Source organism: Pelodiscus sinensis, chromosome 32 (assembly GCF_049634645.1).
Source record: "Pelodiscus sinensis isolate JC-2024 chromosome 32, ASM4963464v1, whole genome shotgun sequence".
NCBI lineage: Eukaryota > Metazoa > Chordata > Testudines > Trionychidae > Pelodiscus > Pelodiscus sinensis.
The window spans coordinates 10,568,779-10,587,237 of NC_134742.1; the positions used below are offsets into that span (position 1 = coordinate 10,568,779).

The 18,459-nt window shown below is 51.6% G+C and overlaps 1 protein-coding gene across 3 annotated transcripts; it reads right to left on the minus strand.

Moving 5' to 3' along the window:
- Positions 1-1,343: 1,343 nt before the first annotated feature.
- Positions 1,344-18,459, minus strand: LOC102461688 (uncharacterized). Of its 3 annotated transcripts, XM_075913936.1 has the most exons (5): positions 18,145-18,459; positions 9,478-9,558; positions 8,940-9,066; positions 8,257-8,370; positions 1,344-7,964 (listed from the first exon to the last, which is right to left on the minus strand). In XM_075913936.1, exons 2-5 carry the CDS (start codon positions 9,499-9,501, stop codon positions 6,160-6,162), a joined length of 2,070 nt encoding a protein of 689 aa, XP_075770051.1. In that variant the 5' UTR covers positions 9,502-9,558; positions 18,145-18,459; the 3' UTR covers positions 1,344-6,159. The 3 variants fall into 3 exon arrangements, with proteins under 3 accessions (XP_075770051.1, XP_075770049.1, XP_075770050.1); XM_075913934.1 differs by lacking the exon at positions 18,145-18,459 and having other exon boundaries at positions 9,478-13,250; XM_075913935.1 differs by lacking the exon at positions 18,145-18,459 and having other exon boundaries at positions 1,344-7,961; positions 9,478-13,249.

Here is an 18,459-nt window from a genome sequence, read left to right on the forward strand (position 1 = left end):
AGACTAGGACTTTGTTAGAGTTCAAAAAAGAGCACGATAGATTCATGGAGATTAGGTCCATCAATGGCTATTAGCCAGGATGGGTAGGAATGGTGTCCCCAGCCTCTGTTTGTCAGAGGCTGGGAATGGGTGACAGGAGACGGATCACCGGATGATTCCCTGTTCTGTTCCCTCCCACTGGGGCATCTGACATTGGCTACTGTCAGCAGACAGGATCCTTGGCTAGATGGATCTTTGGACTGACCTAGTGTGACTGTCCTTATGAGTGTGGGGCTCAGGGCACCCCCCTTTTCCGCAGGTGAGGGGCCCAGTGTACCCCTCTCTGCCACAGGCCCTGCCTCGTCTTAGCTTGCCTCACCCTTGCCCTCAAGCCCCAGCCCTGCCCCATCACCATTACAACCCTTTCCAGAGGGGACTGATTACTTGGGGGGAGGAGGGAGCCAGGTGCAGGGAGGTGGCAGCAGCATTCAGGGTCCCACACTCACTGTGGTGCAGGGAGCCATGGGAAACAGTGACCTAGATGGGAGATGATCGACCAGGCAACCTCCTCCACTCCCTCTGCTCCCCATAGCTCCTGCCACCTCACTGAGTGTGTGTTTGGGGTGGGGGAGGGAGGAGAGAGGGGCTGACCCCTGCCAGACACTGCCCAGGGAGTGTTCCCGCTAATTTTTTTCCATCCATGGGTGGAATAAATTTTGTTATGTGCACTGAGGCATGTGCTGATATGCACCACCAATAGAAACACATGCTGCCGGCTGTGGGTGCTCAGCCAATCAGCCAGGAGGTCATTTGATTCTCTCCTGGGTGGCCGCAGAAGTGCTCATCTTAGAGGGAACACTGCCTCCAGGTTACCCCTCAACACACCTTGGGCCCTGAGGTTAACATGGGAGAGCATCCTGTAGCTGCCACAAGCCCCTGCATCGAGCCATCCTAATACCCATCGGTGCCGCGCTGGGTCCCAGGAAATGGTGGGTGTGACATGCCCCAGGGGCACAACCTGGTTTGTTGTACTGCTTCATTCTCCATTCCCAGGGCATCTTTTATGCTGCTTTGCCTCCACACACCGCAGCCCGGCAGCCACTAGTCTGCAAAGTCACTCCCGGCTGCACTGAGCGCCACTAGCCAGCCACGCGTAAAGTAAACGGCACAGCAACATCAGTCAGTTTTCTAGTCCCAGCCTTGCGACCCGGAAATGCGCATCTTGTACTGGCTGTTCCATTCACTATGCTGCACCAACTCAATAATGAGTTCCTCATTCCCACAAAGGGCGTGGATTAGGGCCACAGCCTCACTATTGCAAGTCGAAATCCCCCCGCTTCCATCCTTCAGTGAACACAAACGGGTTGAGACCAAACAAAGCCAATTTATTAACTAGAGCCAGGTAGCTTTTAAGTGAGATTACAAGAGAGAAAGGTCCAAATTGGTTACAATAAAATCCAAAAGTTAAACACCCATTGTAAATCCCCAATTTTACCAAGCTCAGTCAGATTTAGAGCAAACACCTTTTTTTTCACTCCACCCATTATTGGGGGCAGTTCACAGTTCCTAGTACGCAGGCTGGATTTCCTTCCAACCTCGCTCCACCTTCCCCAGGCCAACCCCACTGTTGTTTTTCAAGCCATCTTGTTGCCTTCAGAAAAGAGGGAGAACACCCTGTAAATCAGCAGATATCTGCAGGTATCCACATCCACAGATAGGAATGTGGATATCCATGGCACATTTTTGCAGATACAGAGGCGGATACAAATTTTGTATCTAGAACCTTGCAAATCTGCAGATATTCATACTCGCACCCATGGATGTGGATACTGATAGCCGTGATTCATTTTTGCAGATACAAATTTTGTATCTGCGCAGGGCTTTAAAGATGGGGGAGAAGAGGTAAAAATGGTCCCTAGTTTTTTCCACCCCCTCTCTTCATTGATGTTTACCCCCAGCTGAGGGGCAGGCGACAATCAGTCTGTAGCATACATGAACTTCCATCCATCCTTCAGTTGAATTGTAATTGTCTTGTTCACAGCTCCCCTGCTGATAAATGCTGGGTGAAGCAATTAATGGCCATTTGGCGCGTGGCTCTGAGGAGGTAGTCTGGACGTCTTCCACATTTCCGACAAATCTCAGTAACAAACAGAGCAAAATCTCAGAACTCCATGCACAATGGCGAGACACACATTTTATCAGGACAATAATACTCAGCAGACGATGAATTTTTCATGGATAACCTCACAAGGCATGCGTTGTACAAAATGTATCGTAATTTTTAGAAAGTGGTGACCATAGTTTGGACATTAGGAAAAACTTCCCGTCAAGGGGGTTAAGCACTGGAATAAATTGCCTAGGGAGGTTGTGGACATCATTGGAGATATTAGATAAATACCTATCAGGGTTGGTCTAGATCCGTGGTGTCAAACACACTAGCCACATGTGGCTTTTGGCAGGTTGAGTGTGGCTAGTTAGCTCACACAATTATTAACATTTTCCGAGTAATGTGGCTAGTTTGCCACATTAGTGACTACTGCTTCAGAACTGGTTGGGCACCATGGGTCTAGATAATGATTGGTCCTGCTGTCAGGGCAGGAAACTGGATTCGATGACCTCTTGAGGTCTCTTCCAGTTCTAGTGTTCTATGATTCTATCATAGTGTTGACCCCGTAGTTCTCAAAGTTATTTCATTGGGTTCATCTTCCTTGTGCTGATCACCCTCCTTCGCCACCTCCCCATCAACATAAACCATGACCCAGCTCTGAAGGTAGCTGCAGCACCAACACCCTCACAGACGTAAGGGTGATCATGTGAAAAGTGGTATTCGTCAAGATCACTGGTCACAGAAGACTTCATATGATACCTGGTCCCATATGAAGAGGGATTAAAAAGACTTGGACTTTTCAGCTTAGAAAAGCGGAGACTAAGGTGGGATAGGATAGACGTCTATAAAATCATGAGTGGTGTGGAGAAAGTGAATAAGGAAAAGTGATTTACTTACTCCCACAATACAAGAACTAGGGGTCACCAAATAAAATGAAAAGGCAGCAGGTTTAAAACAAATAAAAAGTTTTTCTTCACTCAGTGCAGTCAGCCTGTGGAACTCCGGCCCCCCACACAAGCTGATCCAGCCCAGATAGGCCCTGTCACTTTCTCCCACTCCCAGGCCAATCAGGGTCTGTGGGTGGGAAAGCGCGGGAGTATTCTGGCCCCGCCTCTTCCGCCTGAGGCCCCGCCCCTTCCGGGGCAGCCCGGGGCCACTTAAAACATTTCTGAAATGGCCCCTGGTCAAAAAAGATTGCCCACCCCGATCTAGACAGAGCTTTGTCCTGCCATGAGGGCAGGGGACTGGACTCAATGACCTCTCGAGGTCCCTTCTAATTCTAGGAGTTCTGATTTGTACCAGGGACAGGGAGACGGAGGCAAGATTTCAGAGAGTTTTAGCTGAGTGGGAAGTTTGAGGTGCCTAGGAGAGGTCAGAAGGTCTGGGTGACCTCACTGGGCTTTTCCATTCCAGACCACATGGGCATTGTTTCAACCTTCCCTCTGCACTGGGCTGTCATTGAATGTGAAACAAAGGATGCTGGAAGTGGGAGGAACTAAATGCTACTTTATTACTGCAAAGGACAAGCAAAAGCCAGACTCCTTTCCCCACCCCCAGCCCAGCCCGCTGCTGTGCCTGACTCTCTCATAAATTAGCAACACTAACCCTACACGGGGGGAGAGAGAGCAGGGATTGCAAAGAGCTCAGGTAGGAGACATGCAGTGTTGGGTGAGCGGGGCAGACACATTCGCTGCCATCTTCACGCAGGACACTGCGGTAGATGAGGGAAGGGGCGCTCAGCTGGGCTGTCAGGTCCCTCATCTCTTTCTGGCCTCCATGATGGGAGTTTGCCTGGTTTCCAAGCTGCCCAGGTCCCCTGACTTCTCTGGCTTCCTTCTCTCCTCTGCCCAGCCTCGTCTTCTCAACAACCAAGGATACTGCCTCCTCCCTACAACATTCCTCTTGGGCACGATTCACAGCACTCTACAATTCAGGCATAGCTTGACTAATGTTCCCTCCAATTTTTTTCCCTCCATGTGAGGAATACATTTTTTTCTGTGCACCAAGGCATGTGCGGATGTGCACCACCAATAGAAACATGGGCTGCCAGCTGTGGGCGCTATGCTAATCAGCTGGGCAGGCACCTGGATCTTGCCTGGGCAGCTGCCCAAACACTCAAACTTACAGGGAACACTGAGCTTGACTCAACACTTGCAGGGTAATTCCTGTCACTCTTGGGCACTGCTGCAGCGATGGAAACTAATCCTTGTCATTGTTCAAAGAAAAAAAGAGAAAGGTTCACATTAAATTAAAAAGGACTGTTCTGGCAAATCAACATTTTGCCTCATGAAAAATCCAAGCGACATCCACACAGACTATCTCATATCAAAATACGGGACCAAATGGCCTTTGGGAACAGAAAACCTCCCCACAATCTAGGGCAGGCTAGAAAACATTTTCACATTCATAAAGTCTCAAGATCCGGAAAAGAAATATTCCCATTTTCTTCGGAAGGGGCTTAATCTGCTTCCCTTCTCGCCTCGTTATGTGGTCACTCGTTACAAGAGTTTTAGCATCGTAGTCACCAAACCAAACCAAACCAACAACCCATCTACAAATGATCTGGACTAGACAGACACTGGAAGCAATCTGACCAAGAAATGAAAACGGCGCCGTAAGATGAAAAAGATCAAACTGGGCCTTCAGTCTCATTTGGATTCCCTTCCAGCTCTGTGACACTTTCTTCTCCAGACCCCTGGCGTCTGACCTATGACCACAGACTCCATACTTACAGCTTCTTCTGACAGAAAACAGGACAACAGGGTCAGTACCCACATTGGCTCTTTCTCTAATGTCAGACAGCGAGGAATGCACTTTGCAGTGTTGACCTCCACTTCCTTTGAAATGAGATCTTTTCTTTCAAGGTTCTTCATTTGCTTTCCACTCGGCTTCTTCCTCATTGGATGGGTTAGAGAGGGCTATACACAATGTGAACTTTCGCTACATGACAACTAGAGAAGTGAAAACAATGCGTGTCGTTTAAACGCCAACTACACACTTACACACTGAACACCACCTTGATCTACCCTAACACACAAGTGAACTGGCATGAGCTGGCACCTGATCTTCCTGGTGGAAGATTCGAGAGAGGGGCCAGCTAATCCCATAGAACTTATCATAGAACTCAGAGGCTGAAGTGGTGGAGGCAGCGGTGGGATCTCCAGGCCTCCCATCAAAGGCCCTGTGGGAATCAGCCCCTCTCAGTGGCCCTGTCAGAATGCCGATGGGGCAGGCAGAGGGGGTGAGTGAGGAGAGGCAGCATCTCTCTACCCCAAACTCTCCCTCACCTCTTATCCCCTGACTCCCAAACACTCGATAGCTCCCACAACCCCCACCATTCAATTCCCAGTGTCCCCCCCAGAACCCATCACCCTGGTCCCTTCATGTCTGATTCCCCAGACATTCTCCACCACCCTGGGGGGCAACTGGGGAGGGGAGGAGTTAGCAGCTCCAGGAACAACCCCTGCAGGGCGCAGCCCCAGGTCAGTGGGGGAGCCCGACTCAGGGGCTGGTGGAAGATGGGGGAGGAGGACAGGTGTCTAGAGTGAAGCTGAAGCCTGGTCCACGTGTCCTTCTCCTCATCTCCATGGCAGGGGGATCCCGGCAGGAAAGGGAAGGGAGAGGGGGGAACTTCAGCCAGGCAGAGGGAGCAGCTGGAGGAGTTTCTCTCTCTCCCTCCCCTCATCTGTGGCCCAGCAGCTCAGCAGCCAGGGTGGCAGCAGGGAGGTGGAGCTGATGGAAGCGTCCCTTCCTCTGCCTGGGGTTTGCTGAGACCAGGCAGAGCCAGAGGGTCACTGACCAGCTGCCGCTGGATCCTTACCCCAGCCCCGGGCAGCTGGGAGCCCCCTGCCCCTAATGGGTGTGAGAACGAGGGGATGGGTCTATCACCATGGCCTGCCTCAGCCAGGGCCCTGAGAGAATGTCCCTGCTGTGGGGGGAGTCTCTGATGTCTAACATGGTGTGAGCGCCACTTGGAGCGTTTTCCACACTGAGAACAGCTCAGAGGTTACTTCCCTGTGCGGATTTGCAGGTGCCTGATACTCCGGGAGCACCCAGCGAAGCTTCCCCCACATTCAAAGACTCTCTGTTGTGTGGATCACTGATGTGTGAGCTTGCATTGAGTCTTTTCCCGCAATCAAGGTATTCCTAGGGTCGCCTATCCCTTTGTGAGTTCTCAGGTGTTTAGTAAGGTAGGAGCTCTTCCTGAAACATTTCCCACAGACCAGGCATTTATGAGGTTTATAGCCTGTGTGGATTCTCTGATGTATGATGAGGTTCGATCGCTGAATGAAACTGTTCCCACAGTCCAAGCACTTATGGGGTCTCTCGCCTGTGTGGATCGCCTGGTGCCTAATAAGGGACGACCTGTTTGTGAAACATTTCCCACACTCTACACACCCGTGGGGTCTCTCTCCTGTATGGACAGCCTGATGTCTAACCAGGGTTGATCTCTGAATGAAACTTTTCCCACACTCCAAACATTCATGGGGTCTCTCTCCCGTGTGGATCGCCTGGTGTCTTAGGAGGGCGGATCTGTGTGTGAAACTTTTGCCACAGTCCAAGCACTTATGAGGTCTCTCTCCCGTGTGGATTCTCTGGTGTATAATCAGGGCTGATCGCTGAGTGAATCTTTTCCCACACTCCAAACATTTATTGGGTCTCTCTCCAGTGTGGATTGTATGATGGGTACTCAGGGATGACTTCTGACTGAAACATTTCCCACAATCCAAACATTTGTAAGGTCTCTCTCCTGTGTGCATTCTCCGATGCTTAGTAAGGTAGGAGTTGTTCTTGAAGCACTTCCCACAGTCCAAGCATAAGTAGGGCTTTTCCCCCATGTGGATTCTCCGATGAGCAATAAGGTCGGAACTGAGAACAAAACTCTTTCCACAGGGCAGGCATTTATAGGGACTGTCTCCTGTATGCATGGTCCGATGTTTGGTGAGATAGGAGCTGTTCTTGAAACTTTTCCCACAGTCCAAGCATTTATAGGGCTTCTCTCCTGTGTGGATTGTCTGATGGGAAAGAAGGTTTGTTCTCTGAATGAAACTTTTCCCACAATGAAGGCATTTATGAGGTTTATTTCCTGTGTGGATTCTCAGATGTCTAAGAAGGTGTGAGCGCTGAATGAAACTTTTCCCACAGTCCAGGCATTTATAGGGTCTCTCTCCTGTGTGGATCGTCTGATGTGTGATCAGGGCCGATCTCTGCGTGAAGCTTTTCCCACAGTCCAAGCACTTGTGGGGTTTTTCTCCCGTGTGGGTTTTCTGATGCATAATCAGGGTGGTCTTCTGACTGAAACAGTTCCCGCACTGGAGGCATTTATAGGGTCTGTCTCCCATGTGGATTCTACGATGCTTAGTAAGGTTGGAGCTGTTGCTGAAGCTTTTCCCACACTCCAAGCACTTATGGCGTCTCTGTCCGGTGTGGGTGGCCTGATGTGTCAGAAGCGCCGACGTCCAATTAAAACACTTCCCGCATTCGAGGCAGGGGTAGCGTCTCTCCCCTGTGTCAATGCTCCCGTAGAGGTCAAGGTTTGCGCTGTTACGGGCTGTCTGATGTGTAATAAGGTGTGATCTCAGAATGAAGCCTTTCCTATCCGGGAGGCACTGATAGGGTTCCTCTTCCTTCAGACTGGTCAGCTGGGCGGGGGGATCTCTGTTTCCTTCCCTACACAGAATAGATTTATCCGCTTTCTTCCTTGGGTGGCTTCCCAGCAGCCTCTCTGGCCTGTGCCAGTTTCCCCAGGCGTCTCCCTGTTCCAAGTACTGGGAAAAGAGCTTTTCAGGTCTTCCTGCAACATTTCCCCATGGTTCCACTTGCCTAGGAAGTTCCTCATCATTTCCCTCCTGCTTCTCACTCTCTGTTTCATCACCTGCTGGGAGAGAGACACAATCCAAGAGGAGTCGGTGAGCTGAGGAGAAAGACGAACAGCACCACGGGAAAATACTCTGCAGTTGCACAGGCTGAGCAATGGGATTCTGCCTCCACTTCCCACACAAACACTCACAGGGAAGGAAACTCCTGCAACTCACCGCCCTGAGCAATATCTGCTGGCTACAGCCCTGCCCTGCGTGAGTGGCAGAACTCAGGGCGCTTACTCACACCACACTTTGGGGATTCTCAACGTTTTCCGTCATTCCCCAGCTGGTTTCTGTGTCAGTCCTCACCTGTGCGGGTGCCTCTCAGGATCTCTCTTTCCTCGCTGGCCTGGAGGTCGGGCACCCAGGGCTCTTCCCCTCGTTCCAGCCGGGTGATCAGCTCAGGTTTGGGAACGGGAAACCCTGCACAGGGGGTGAAATCAGAGCAGATCAGGGCGCAGGGAGGGTGGGGAGAGCGTCTGTCCCAAGGGACATTCCGTGAGTGGAACCTGTCCCCGGGCTCTGCTGGGGAATGTGCAACCCAAGAGGACGGGAACATGGTCACTGAGCCCCCTGGGGAGAGGCCCCGAAGTCTGGGCAGGTGAGGGGAATTTTTACACCCTCTCTAGGAGTTCCCGGGCCCTGGGCAGTCTGGGGACCTTGCTGCCACTCACAGCTCTGCAGTTAAAGCCCTCCCCACGGCTGAAGGAAGTCTCAAAAGGGGGTGAGAGGAGAAAATGGGTTCTGTGTGCAACTAAGAAACAAGGCACAGCTTCTCTCTCTTGAAAACATGAGGGGTGGGGATGATTTAGCACGTCCATTAGGGTTTGACACCCTGGTCTCACTGCACAGGGCACAGAGATGCAAGTTGCTCTCCCCCAGCAGCTGTGCCCATGGAACCCATTCCTGTCCAGGCCACCTGAGCAGGGAAGAACCTGACCCGTGTCGGACACGCAGACCCCACGGCTCGTAATCCCCGAGGTGACCCTTACCCAGCGAGGTCACCGCCTCGTAGTTCTCCTGCATGACGTCCCTGTAGAGGGCTCTCTGAGCGGGGCCCAGCAGCGCCCCCTGCCCCGGGGTGAAATACACAGCCACCTCCTCGAAGGTCACCCGCATCTGAAACCAGAAAGGCGAGTGATGCAGGATCCCACCCTCACCCTGCTCTGAGCAGCCAGGTAGCTTCAGGGAGTGGGGAGAAGGTGAGAGCTCCTTCTGCCTCCTCGGGTTTTCTCATGTGCCACGTCCCTCCAAGCCCTACTCGTCAGCCTGTGGAATAGGGACCCCCAAGAGCTTCCCTTCATGTTCCACAGCAGCCTCTGGCCAGCAGCATCAGGCCCCAACCCAGCCCTGCCCACGGTGGAGGGTCCTGATTCAGAAATGGGGGAATATCTCTCCCACCCCTGCCACGTCCTGCCGAGAAAATCAGGCCTGGGCTGAATATGTCCCAGCAGATTTCTCTCTGCCTCTTCCTCCTGCGTGTTTCCTCCCCCTCCCCTTGCACAGCAAACACACCTGAAAACCCCCTACCTGAGCGGACTCCATCCCAGCCATTGCCCGGCCCCTGGCAGACGGGCGCTCTGGGGCGAATTCTCGACGTGTCTCCTCGGCCTGTCGGAGCGAGAGGGGAGATGGAGGAGGTTATAGAAGGAGACTGAATTTATTTCACATGCTAATCCCTCACGGGCTCTCCCCCAGCAAACAGAAGCTCTAAAAGAAACCCAGTTTAGAACATAAGAACGGCCTCACTGGGTCAGACTAAAAGTCCATCCACCCCAGTATCCTGTCTGCCAACAGTGGCCAATGCCAGATGCCCCAGAGCGAAGGAACACAACAGGTAATCCCCACATGATCCCTTTCCTGTCATCCATTTCCAGCCTCTGATAAACGGGCTAAGAACACCATTTCCACCCAGCCTGGCTAAAAGCCATTGAAGGACCTAACCTCCATGAATTTATCTAATTCTTTTTTGAACCCTGTTAAAGTCCTGGTCTTCACAACATCCTATGGCAAGGAGTTCCACAGGTTGATGACTGTGTGAAGTTAGTGTATCATCACCCAGGTCAGGTTCCTTCCAGCAGTAGTTTTAAACTTTTCCCGTAACAGCATCTCTGAGCTGAATGCTAGAAAAAGACCAGAATCGAAGGAGCCGCTTTGGGGAATCCTTTTGTCATTGGCCCCCAAGGGCAGGGTGTCCCCCCAGCAGCATGGGGACTCGCTCGGGACCAGACCTGGCTTTTCCTCTCTCAGATTCTCCCCTAGGAGAGTTGGTCTACCAGGGTGGGGTGCAGGGATATATATCCGGGCCGGGCTGGGAGCTGGGAACCTCCCTCCACACTTATTGCTCCAGCTTGTTTCAGTCTGGTCACGCTTGGTTCCTATCTCCTTCCCTCTCTCCCATTTCCTCTGCCAGGTGACTGTTCTCATCTGATCTGTGACTGCCGATGCTCACAGCAGCAGGAGCCCCGCAGACCACCGGGAGCAGAAATGCGGCAAGAAGCGGCTGTTTCTGCAGAGTCCTTTTTCTGTCGGGTCCCAGCCTTCTCCCCCGCCCCCCGAAGTCTCACCCTCCAGACTCTCCAGGCGCCAGCTGGGCCCAGAGGGGCTGGGACAAAGGTCTCTTCCCTGCTGTCTAAGAAGCAGAGTCTCAGTCTGGGATCCCAGGTCAAAATGGAGGCGGCTGCAGCTTCTGACTCAGGACTCTGCCCCCAGGGCTGTGATAACAGGAGCAAGGAGAGAGACACGCCCAAGCTTCTCCGCTCCCCGAGCCATCCCGGAGCCCTTTGCTGGCAGCAGCTCCTGTTTGAACTTCCCTGTCCAGCCCTGCAGGCCCCAGAGTCAAGCAGGCAGAGGCTCATCCCACTGGCCCGTCTACACACACCCCTGCCAGAACCAGCAGTGACTCCAGTTTGACACCGGTGTAGCGAGATCTAAATCTTGCCCAGCAATCGAGCGAGGCCCCCAGCAGCCCTGTCATGTAAAAACCAGAAGGAAAGGTGGGGGTATTTCTGTATTAAGCTACACTGCACTGCTATTTTGGGATACCAGAGTCTCACGAAATAGCTATCCCGCATCTTCATAGGAAGCCCATTATTTTGGGCTTGCCCTTCCGACATCCCTGTAAACCTCATTCCACGAGGAGTAAGGGAAGTTTCAGAACAGCGGGTTATTTCGAAATTTGGCGCTGTGTAGACAGGGCCAAATGGCGACGTAAGCTATTTCGAAATAAGACCGAAATAAGATGCACAATTTGCGTCGCTCAAATTGTGTCGCTTATTTCGAATCACGGTACAGTGTAGACGTAGCCTTTGTCTCTTTTCATTGGCAAATAGGGCACAGACTTTCTGCAGCACACAATCCTTTAAGGCGCACACAACAATTTTTTTTAATTGTATCCTTTGGTATATATAGTGACAGAAATGTAGCCGTGTTAGTCTGGTGTAGCTGAAACAAACCCCGTTGTCAGCTTTGTCCACATAGTCACTCTGCTGATACCATTATTGGACCTAACCAAGTGAGTTATAAGATCAAGAATACATATTCCTGCGCATCCAGAAATATAATTTATGCAATCATGTATATGCCGAAAGTGTCCGTCTGCTATGTACATTGGACAAACGTCTCAGACACTTTGCCAAAGGATCAATGCCCACAAAACAGATATTAGATAGGATCACAAAGAAAAAACAGTTTCTCGCCATTTCAACCAGAAAGGACACGATCTCAACGACTTAATTACCTGCATCCTGCTTCAGAAGCCTTTTAAATCTGCACTTGAAACCTCTGTTCTGAAATGTGATTTGTCCTTTTCATATCTGTTCATTTTTTTAATTGTATCCTTTGGTATATATGGTTGTGACTATTTTCTTCTACTATTTGATCTGAGGAAGTGGGTCTGGCCCACGAAAGCTCATCACCTAATAAACCATCTTGTTAGTCTTTAAAGTGCTACATAGTCCTGTTTTTTGTTTCAGCTACACCAGACTAACACGGCTACATTTCTATCACAACACGGAGAGCAGCGCAAAACACTATCACGACAGTTTTTGGCACAGGGATGGCCATCTTCTCAGGCCTTTTCCTCATTACTGAAACCGAAGTGCTTTGTTCTCACGAGCGATGTAAAATCCCGTTTAACCAATTAACTGGTGAGACATTGTGATTAACTGCTCCAGCCCACTGCTTAACCATTCAAATCCCTACTCCTCATGGTGTTTTCACCTGCGAATCGCTCCTTAGTGAAGTACGGAAACCACTTCTCTCCACAGCGAGGGGAAAGGCCTACGGGCGAGACTCACAAAGGATATTATGCTGCTGAGCCTCACAAGCAATATTCCTCTCAATTTTCCCATCCATGTGAGGATTACATTTTGTGATGTGCACTGAGGCATGGGCTTCAGTAGACACACATGCTGTGGGCGCTCTGCTAATCAGCTGGGTGGATTAGAAACTCTCCTGGAGGGGATGCCCAAGTGCAGTTTGCAGGGAACACCGCCACAATGTTAATCTGTTAGACGCCTAAGCTATGTCTACACTGGCAGCTTCTTGTGCAAAACCAGCTGTTCTTGCGCAAAAACTTGCCTGCTGTCTACACTGCACGCGCGTTCTTGCACAAGTAAATTTACAGTACAGCGTTGTAAAACAAACAGGGCTTCTTCCAGAAGAATTATTCCTCTTCCCACGAGGAATACGCCCTCTTGTGCAAGAGCTCTTCCACAAGAGGGCAGTGTAGACAGGCAACATGAATTTCTTGCGCAAGAAGCCCCTATGGTTAAAATGGCCATCAGAGCTTTCTTGCACAAGAGAGTGTCCACACTGCCACGGATGCTCTTGTGCAAAAGCACATGCCAGTGTAGACGTGCTCTTGTGGAAGAGTTTTTCCACAAGAACTCTTCTGCAAAACAGTTCTTGCGCAAGACGCTGCCAGTGTAGATGTAGCCCTAGAGAGTCACGGCGAGTCAGGGTGATCCACAAAGCGGAGTCAATGAGTAGGAGTGCCTAAGAACAGAATCATAAAAAGCAAAGGCGCTAAGACAGTGATCCCCAAACTTATCAGGGTCATGCCTGCCCCCTTCCTGAGCCAGAATTGGGGACAGCCTGGTCGGCAGGAGGGAATGAGGAAGCCGTGGCTGGGACCACAGCAGGGATGGGGTGGGTCAGAGGCTGGCTACTAGGGATGTTAGTGTTATGAATAGTGATAGAGATGTAGCCGTGTTAGTCTGGTGTAGCTGAAACAAAAAACAGGACTATGTAGCACTTTAAAGACTAACAAGATGGTTTATTAGGTGATGAGCTTTCATGGGCCAGACCCACTTCCTCAGATCAAATAATGGAAGAAAATAGTCACAACCATATATACCAAAGGATACAATTTAAAAAAAATGAACAGATATGAAAAGGACAAATCACATTACAGAACAGAAGAGGGATGTGTGTGGGGGGGGGGGAAGGAAGGTGAATGCCAGTAAGTTAATGACAATTCCCCTTCCCCACCTCTAATATCATTAACTCACTGGCATTCACCTTCCTTTCCCCCCCCCCCCCACATCCCTCTTCTGTTCTGTAATGTGATTTGTCCTTTTCATGTGTGTTCATTTTTTTAAAATTGTATCCTTTGGTATATATGGTTGTGACTATTTTCTTCCACTATTTGATCTGAGGAAGTGGGTCTGGCCCACGAAAGCTCATCATCTAATAAATCATCTTGTTAGTCTTTAAAGTGCTACATAGTCCAGTGTTATGAATAGTTATTCATTTAAAAAGCTAATAAGCCTGGGTTATCGGTTACTCCAAACAATTATACCTCCCCTTTGCTGCCTTTGATACAATGGGGGCGGGGGAGAGCCAGTGTTCCATATGTGCCAGTTTCGGTGTCATCTCTCCCCCCACCGGATGTCTCCAATAGAGAGGTGGCAGTACAGAGGATGAGGGTGGGCGGGAGCAGGTGCACGCGGAAAGCTGGCTTTCAAGCAGGCTCCCTGCACATATGGGCTCCCACGGAGCTACCTGCCCTCCCTCCCTGCGCTGCTGCCTCTGTAGCAGAGGCAGCAGCATGGGGAAGAGAGGGCAGGCAGGAGTCGATACACGCAGGGAGCCAGCTTTTAAGCCGACTCTCCGTGGCCACACAGAGGCAGTGGGGGGGGGGGAGGAGGGCAGGCTTAAAAGACGGCTCCCCATATGCACCACGGAGCCGCTTGCTCCCTGCACCGCTGCCTCTTTTTCAGAGTACTGGCTCCCTGCCTGATAAAAATTCAAGCGGTTACACATTTACAGAAAACCACAATAGCTCACATCCCTACTGGCTATCAGCCCCGCTCCCGCAACCGAGGAGGGCAGCCGGATCAGACTGCCGTTTTGAGCAGCCCAACTTGTAGAAAGCGATCAGTAGAAAAACCACTATCTAGATCTGCAGTGAGCACAGAAGGGTAAAGTGGGCATTTTAGCGTGCACAGGATGGGGGATTACTTACAGAAATTTTCAATGACAAAAGAGAGGAAATCACTTGTTACTGGAAGTCCAAAACGGCACAGAATTTTACAAGATACCACAACCCTTTTAGATCTATGGGTCCTTTCAAAAAACTCACAGCAAAAATAGGAATGCGGTCTACAGGTGCAGAAACAGAAAGGCAAATAGAACGAATGCAAACTGCATTTTTTTTTTAAATTCCTGAGCTTTCAATTCTTGTGACCGTCAGTCCATCTTGGGGTTGTATGTTTAGTTAAAAAAAAAAAATATAGCAGAAGTTTCCTTTTGAGAACGATTTCATACAAATGCCCCAACAGACAGGTTTTTAAAGAGTATTTTGACTCCCAGAGGGATTTTTAAAAGGATTGAGGGGCACTTTTAATTCTGGCTTTTAGTGCACAATGAGGAATTCTACGTACAAGCGATGACATATGAAAAACCACTTTGCAAAACAACAGTGAATTAAAGCAAATTCCCGCTGGCGGATCAAAAGAAACTGAAAGAGTCTTGACACCAAAACCAGGAAATCAGTCTACCTTGAACTCAAATGATCCCAAAGAATAAACACTCTCAAAAAACAGGAAAAAAAAAATGTATAACTGAAAACGGTCACTTAAAGTATTGCAATAGAAACAGGAAATGTTAACACTGATACACGGAGAGATCTTTTTGCTGAAACTTCTAGCAATTAGGGATGTTAATGGTTACCCAAGTTACTGGTTAATTGATAAGCGATTGCTTATTGATTAACAGTTCCAGTTAACAGCTCCCCCACCTGCATGCTCTGCATTTAAAACTCGAACTGGCAGGCTGGCTCACTCCCAGCTTCCCAGTCCAAGTTTTAAATGAAGAGCATGCAGGAGAGCCGGCTGCCACCCCACGCTGCTGTCTCTGAATATTAGCAGTTACACGGTTATTAAAATAACTGATTTCTGACATCCCTACTAGCAATTACTACTATTTTCCTTGGTTATTTGTTATTAAAAATGTAAATTAAACAGCACAACGACCATGTGCACAATGCGAATATAGTTCTTGACAAACTGCCAAGAGCACAGTTTTTCAAACTCTGAGTGGAGGCTTGAAGGGGTAAGCTGCTAGCTGGCCACGAGAAGCTTTGTCAACCAGTGCCTCTGCAGGTACGGGCGATCGCAGCTTCCACAGCCAACGGGAGCTGTGATCGCCCATACCTGTGGAGACGCAGGTAAACAAAGTGTCTCATGGCCAGCTAAAGGTTTGCCCTCATGAGCAAACGCAGAGTTTGAAAACCCCTGGCCTAGAGGAATACAAATAAAAAAGTGAATAATGTAAAGGAGTGAAACTTTTATCTACAGTGGATTACAAGAAAGGGAGGTAAAATCAGGGAATGGGAAGATAAGACACATTTGTTAAGGCCTCACCAATCTTTTCCATCCATGTACAGATTTTTTCCACCATGTGTGGAATATTTTTATGTGCACCAAGGCAGGTGTGAATGTGCACCACTATAGAAACAAACAAACCCCAGCTGCGGATGTGAATCAGCTGAATCTCTCCTGAGTGGCCACACAAGCGCCCAGCATACAGGGAGCACAAGGTTACAGGTTGCTCCACTGGGCAGAGGGACTGGTTACTTCTCCCCTGGCCAAATCTCCCCCAGAGCGCTGGACTGTAGGAGATCAAATGTGAAGGGATTGGGAGGGATGGGTGTTGGGCAGAGAACTGGGGGACGATAGGGTTGGGAATCAGAAGTAACTGTGTGTGTGGGGAGGCTATTGTATGTTTAGGGATCATATAGATAAGCAGCAGGAGGGGGGGGAGAGCAGGAGAGTTTGTGACTTATTCACCCCACTCTGTCCTTTTTCTCTGTCTCTCTGCCTTGAGTAAGCAGCACCAAGGCCAAGTCTACACTATGCAACCTAAGTTACACAACTCTGCGGCCTCCCCGCTGTGGGAAGTTGACGGGAGAAACTCTCCAGGCACCTTCCTTTGCTCCTCACGACCCCTTTGGAGGACAGCGGTCAATGGAGGAGCCATCAGCAGTTGATTTAGTGGGTCCTTACTAGACCCGCTAAATCAAACTCCTTGAGCTCAATCCCTGGAGCACTGATCATGGGGCAAGTCCTGGCCTAAGAAGGACTGATTTCCACAGGGCCTTTTTGGGGAGCCCCAGAAATCCTACTTCTGCTTCAGCAGGAAGGTAGGTTTGTTCGGACTGGGAAAAAGGGCTAACTGAGCCTCTGCCCCCTTTCCTATTCTAGATCAGTGTTTCTCAACCTTTTTTTTTTATAAAGTACACCTTAAAAAAGTACCCCCAGTACCTAAAGTTTTCAGACACACAACATTTTTTTTCTACCATTGCAACACATTTGTTTAAACAACTTAATCATAGCCGGGCGGGTGACAAAATTTTTGAGTGTCAAAAGTACAAAATTTATTCCATGCATGGATGGAAAAAAAATTAGAGGGCACATTGGGCCTGTCCCACCCATGGGATAGTTGGGGCAGCCACCGCAACGTTCCCCACAAAAGCATGGGGCCTGGAGCGGTTGCTGCGAACCATCCTACATCTCTACACACACCTCCCCCGGGGCCACAGGGGTGTGCCGGGCCAGCCCTGAAGCCGAACTGCTCTGGAGGGCTGAGTCGGGAGGAAGAGGAGGAATCTGACCTCCTAGCGCCTGGTTCCCCCTCGCTCCAGCTCCCCATTTGCCACAGCACTGGAGCCGGGGGGCAGTGGAACCCATCTCTGTCACTCCCCCAAGGCTGAGCTGGGCCCTCCTCTCTGGCTCCTGCCCACCCCAGCACCCTGACTTTTCTGGGCCTGCTTTTGTAACCAGGATGAGCTGCGCTTTTCTGCCAGCCGGGAAAGGTCACTGGGGCCAGTGGGAAGGAGCCAGGCTCTGGAATGGGGGTGGGGGGCCGAGGGGTATTTTGCTTGGACTGCTCCCTTTGCAATAACCCCGCGGAGAAGCGGGGCCCGGCTCAGCCCTTTGCCGGGCCCACGGATGACAAAAAGGGGTCTGGGGAGGCACTGGGGGCCATCTTGGAAGCTGCGATGGCCAAGTCCACGAAGCTGGGAGCTGGGAGCGAAGGATACGTCCTCTGCAGGGGGAACCCCCCAGGGCGGCTGCCTAGAACGCCCCATTGACAGGAGAGGCGAGAGGGGCCCTGGCCAGGCTTTGGGGTGCACTGGAAGGACCCAGCCCTGGAAAAGGGGAGCTAAGAGCCTGGGGGGGGAGGGGAGGCAGGAAAAACCCCTCTGCCCCACCCCCTGTTTTTGCAACCACGGCAGCAGGCTCAGCCCAAGGGGGGAGGGAGCTGACCCTCCCCCCCCGCCCCTCTCTATTCCTGAGTTTCCCCCACTGCCCTGTCTGCATAAGTGCAGGAACTGGGAGGGGGGAGGGGCTTGCTTCAGCCCCCCCCCCCCCGCATTGTTCTAGCAGCGCTCCCCCCCCCCCCTTGATTTCTCTCCCTTCCCCAGGCGGGCGCGGGGGGAGCAATAGATCGCGCTGAGCAGCAGCGTCCGCCCCCCCCCCCGCGCGGCCTGGATGCACAAAGCAGCAGGGGGGGGCAGATGGTAACGTGACCCCGGTCCCCCCCACCCCAGGTGTGAGCCCCTCCTCCCATCCGGGCTGCCCTGCGCCGGGCGGGGACTCGCAGCCAGCTCCGCCGGGAGCAGCCCGGGGCCAACCCCTCCCCCTGCAGCCCGGGGGCACCGGGGCGCCGCTCCCGGGGGGTCTCTCTTACCTGCCCCCCAAGCGCTGCCCGCCCTGGGGCAGGGGCTGGGCCGGGCCGGGCTGGGGGCGCTGCCCGGGGAGAGGCTCCTGGGGAGGGAGCAGCGGGACTGGCCCGGCCGGAGATTCCCCCTCCCGGCTGCAGCCCGGGCTCCGGGGCCCCGCAGCAGCCCCCGCCGGGGCTCGGGGATCCGGCCCGGAGCCTGGCCCCAGAGTCCCCGCGAGCAGCGGCGGCGAGTCGCTTCCTGCGGCCGGGCCGGAGCCAGCGATCGCTCCCCCCGCGCCTGCTGCTGCTGCTGCTGCTGCTGGGTCCTAGCGAGACACCCGC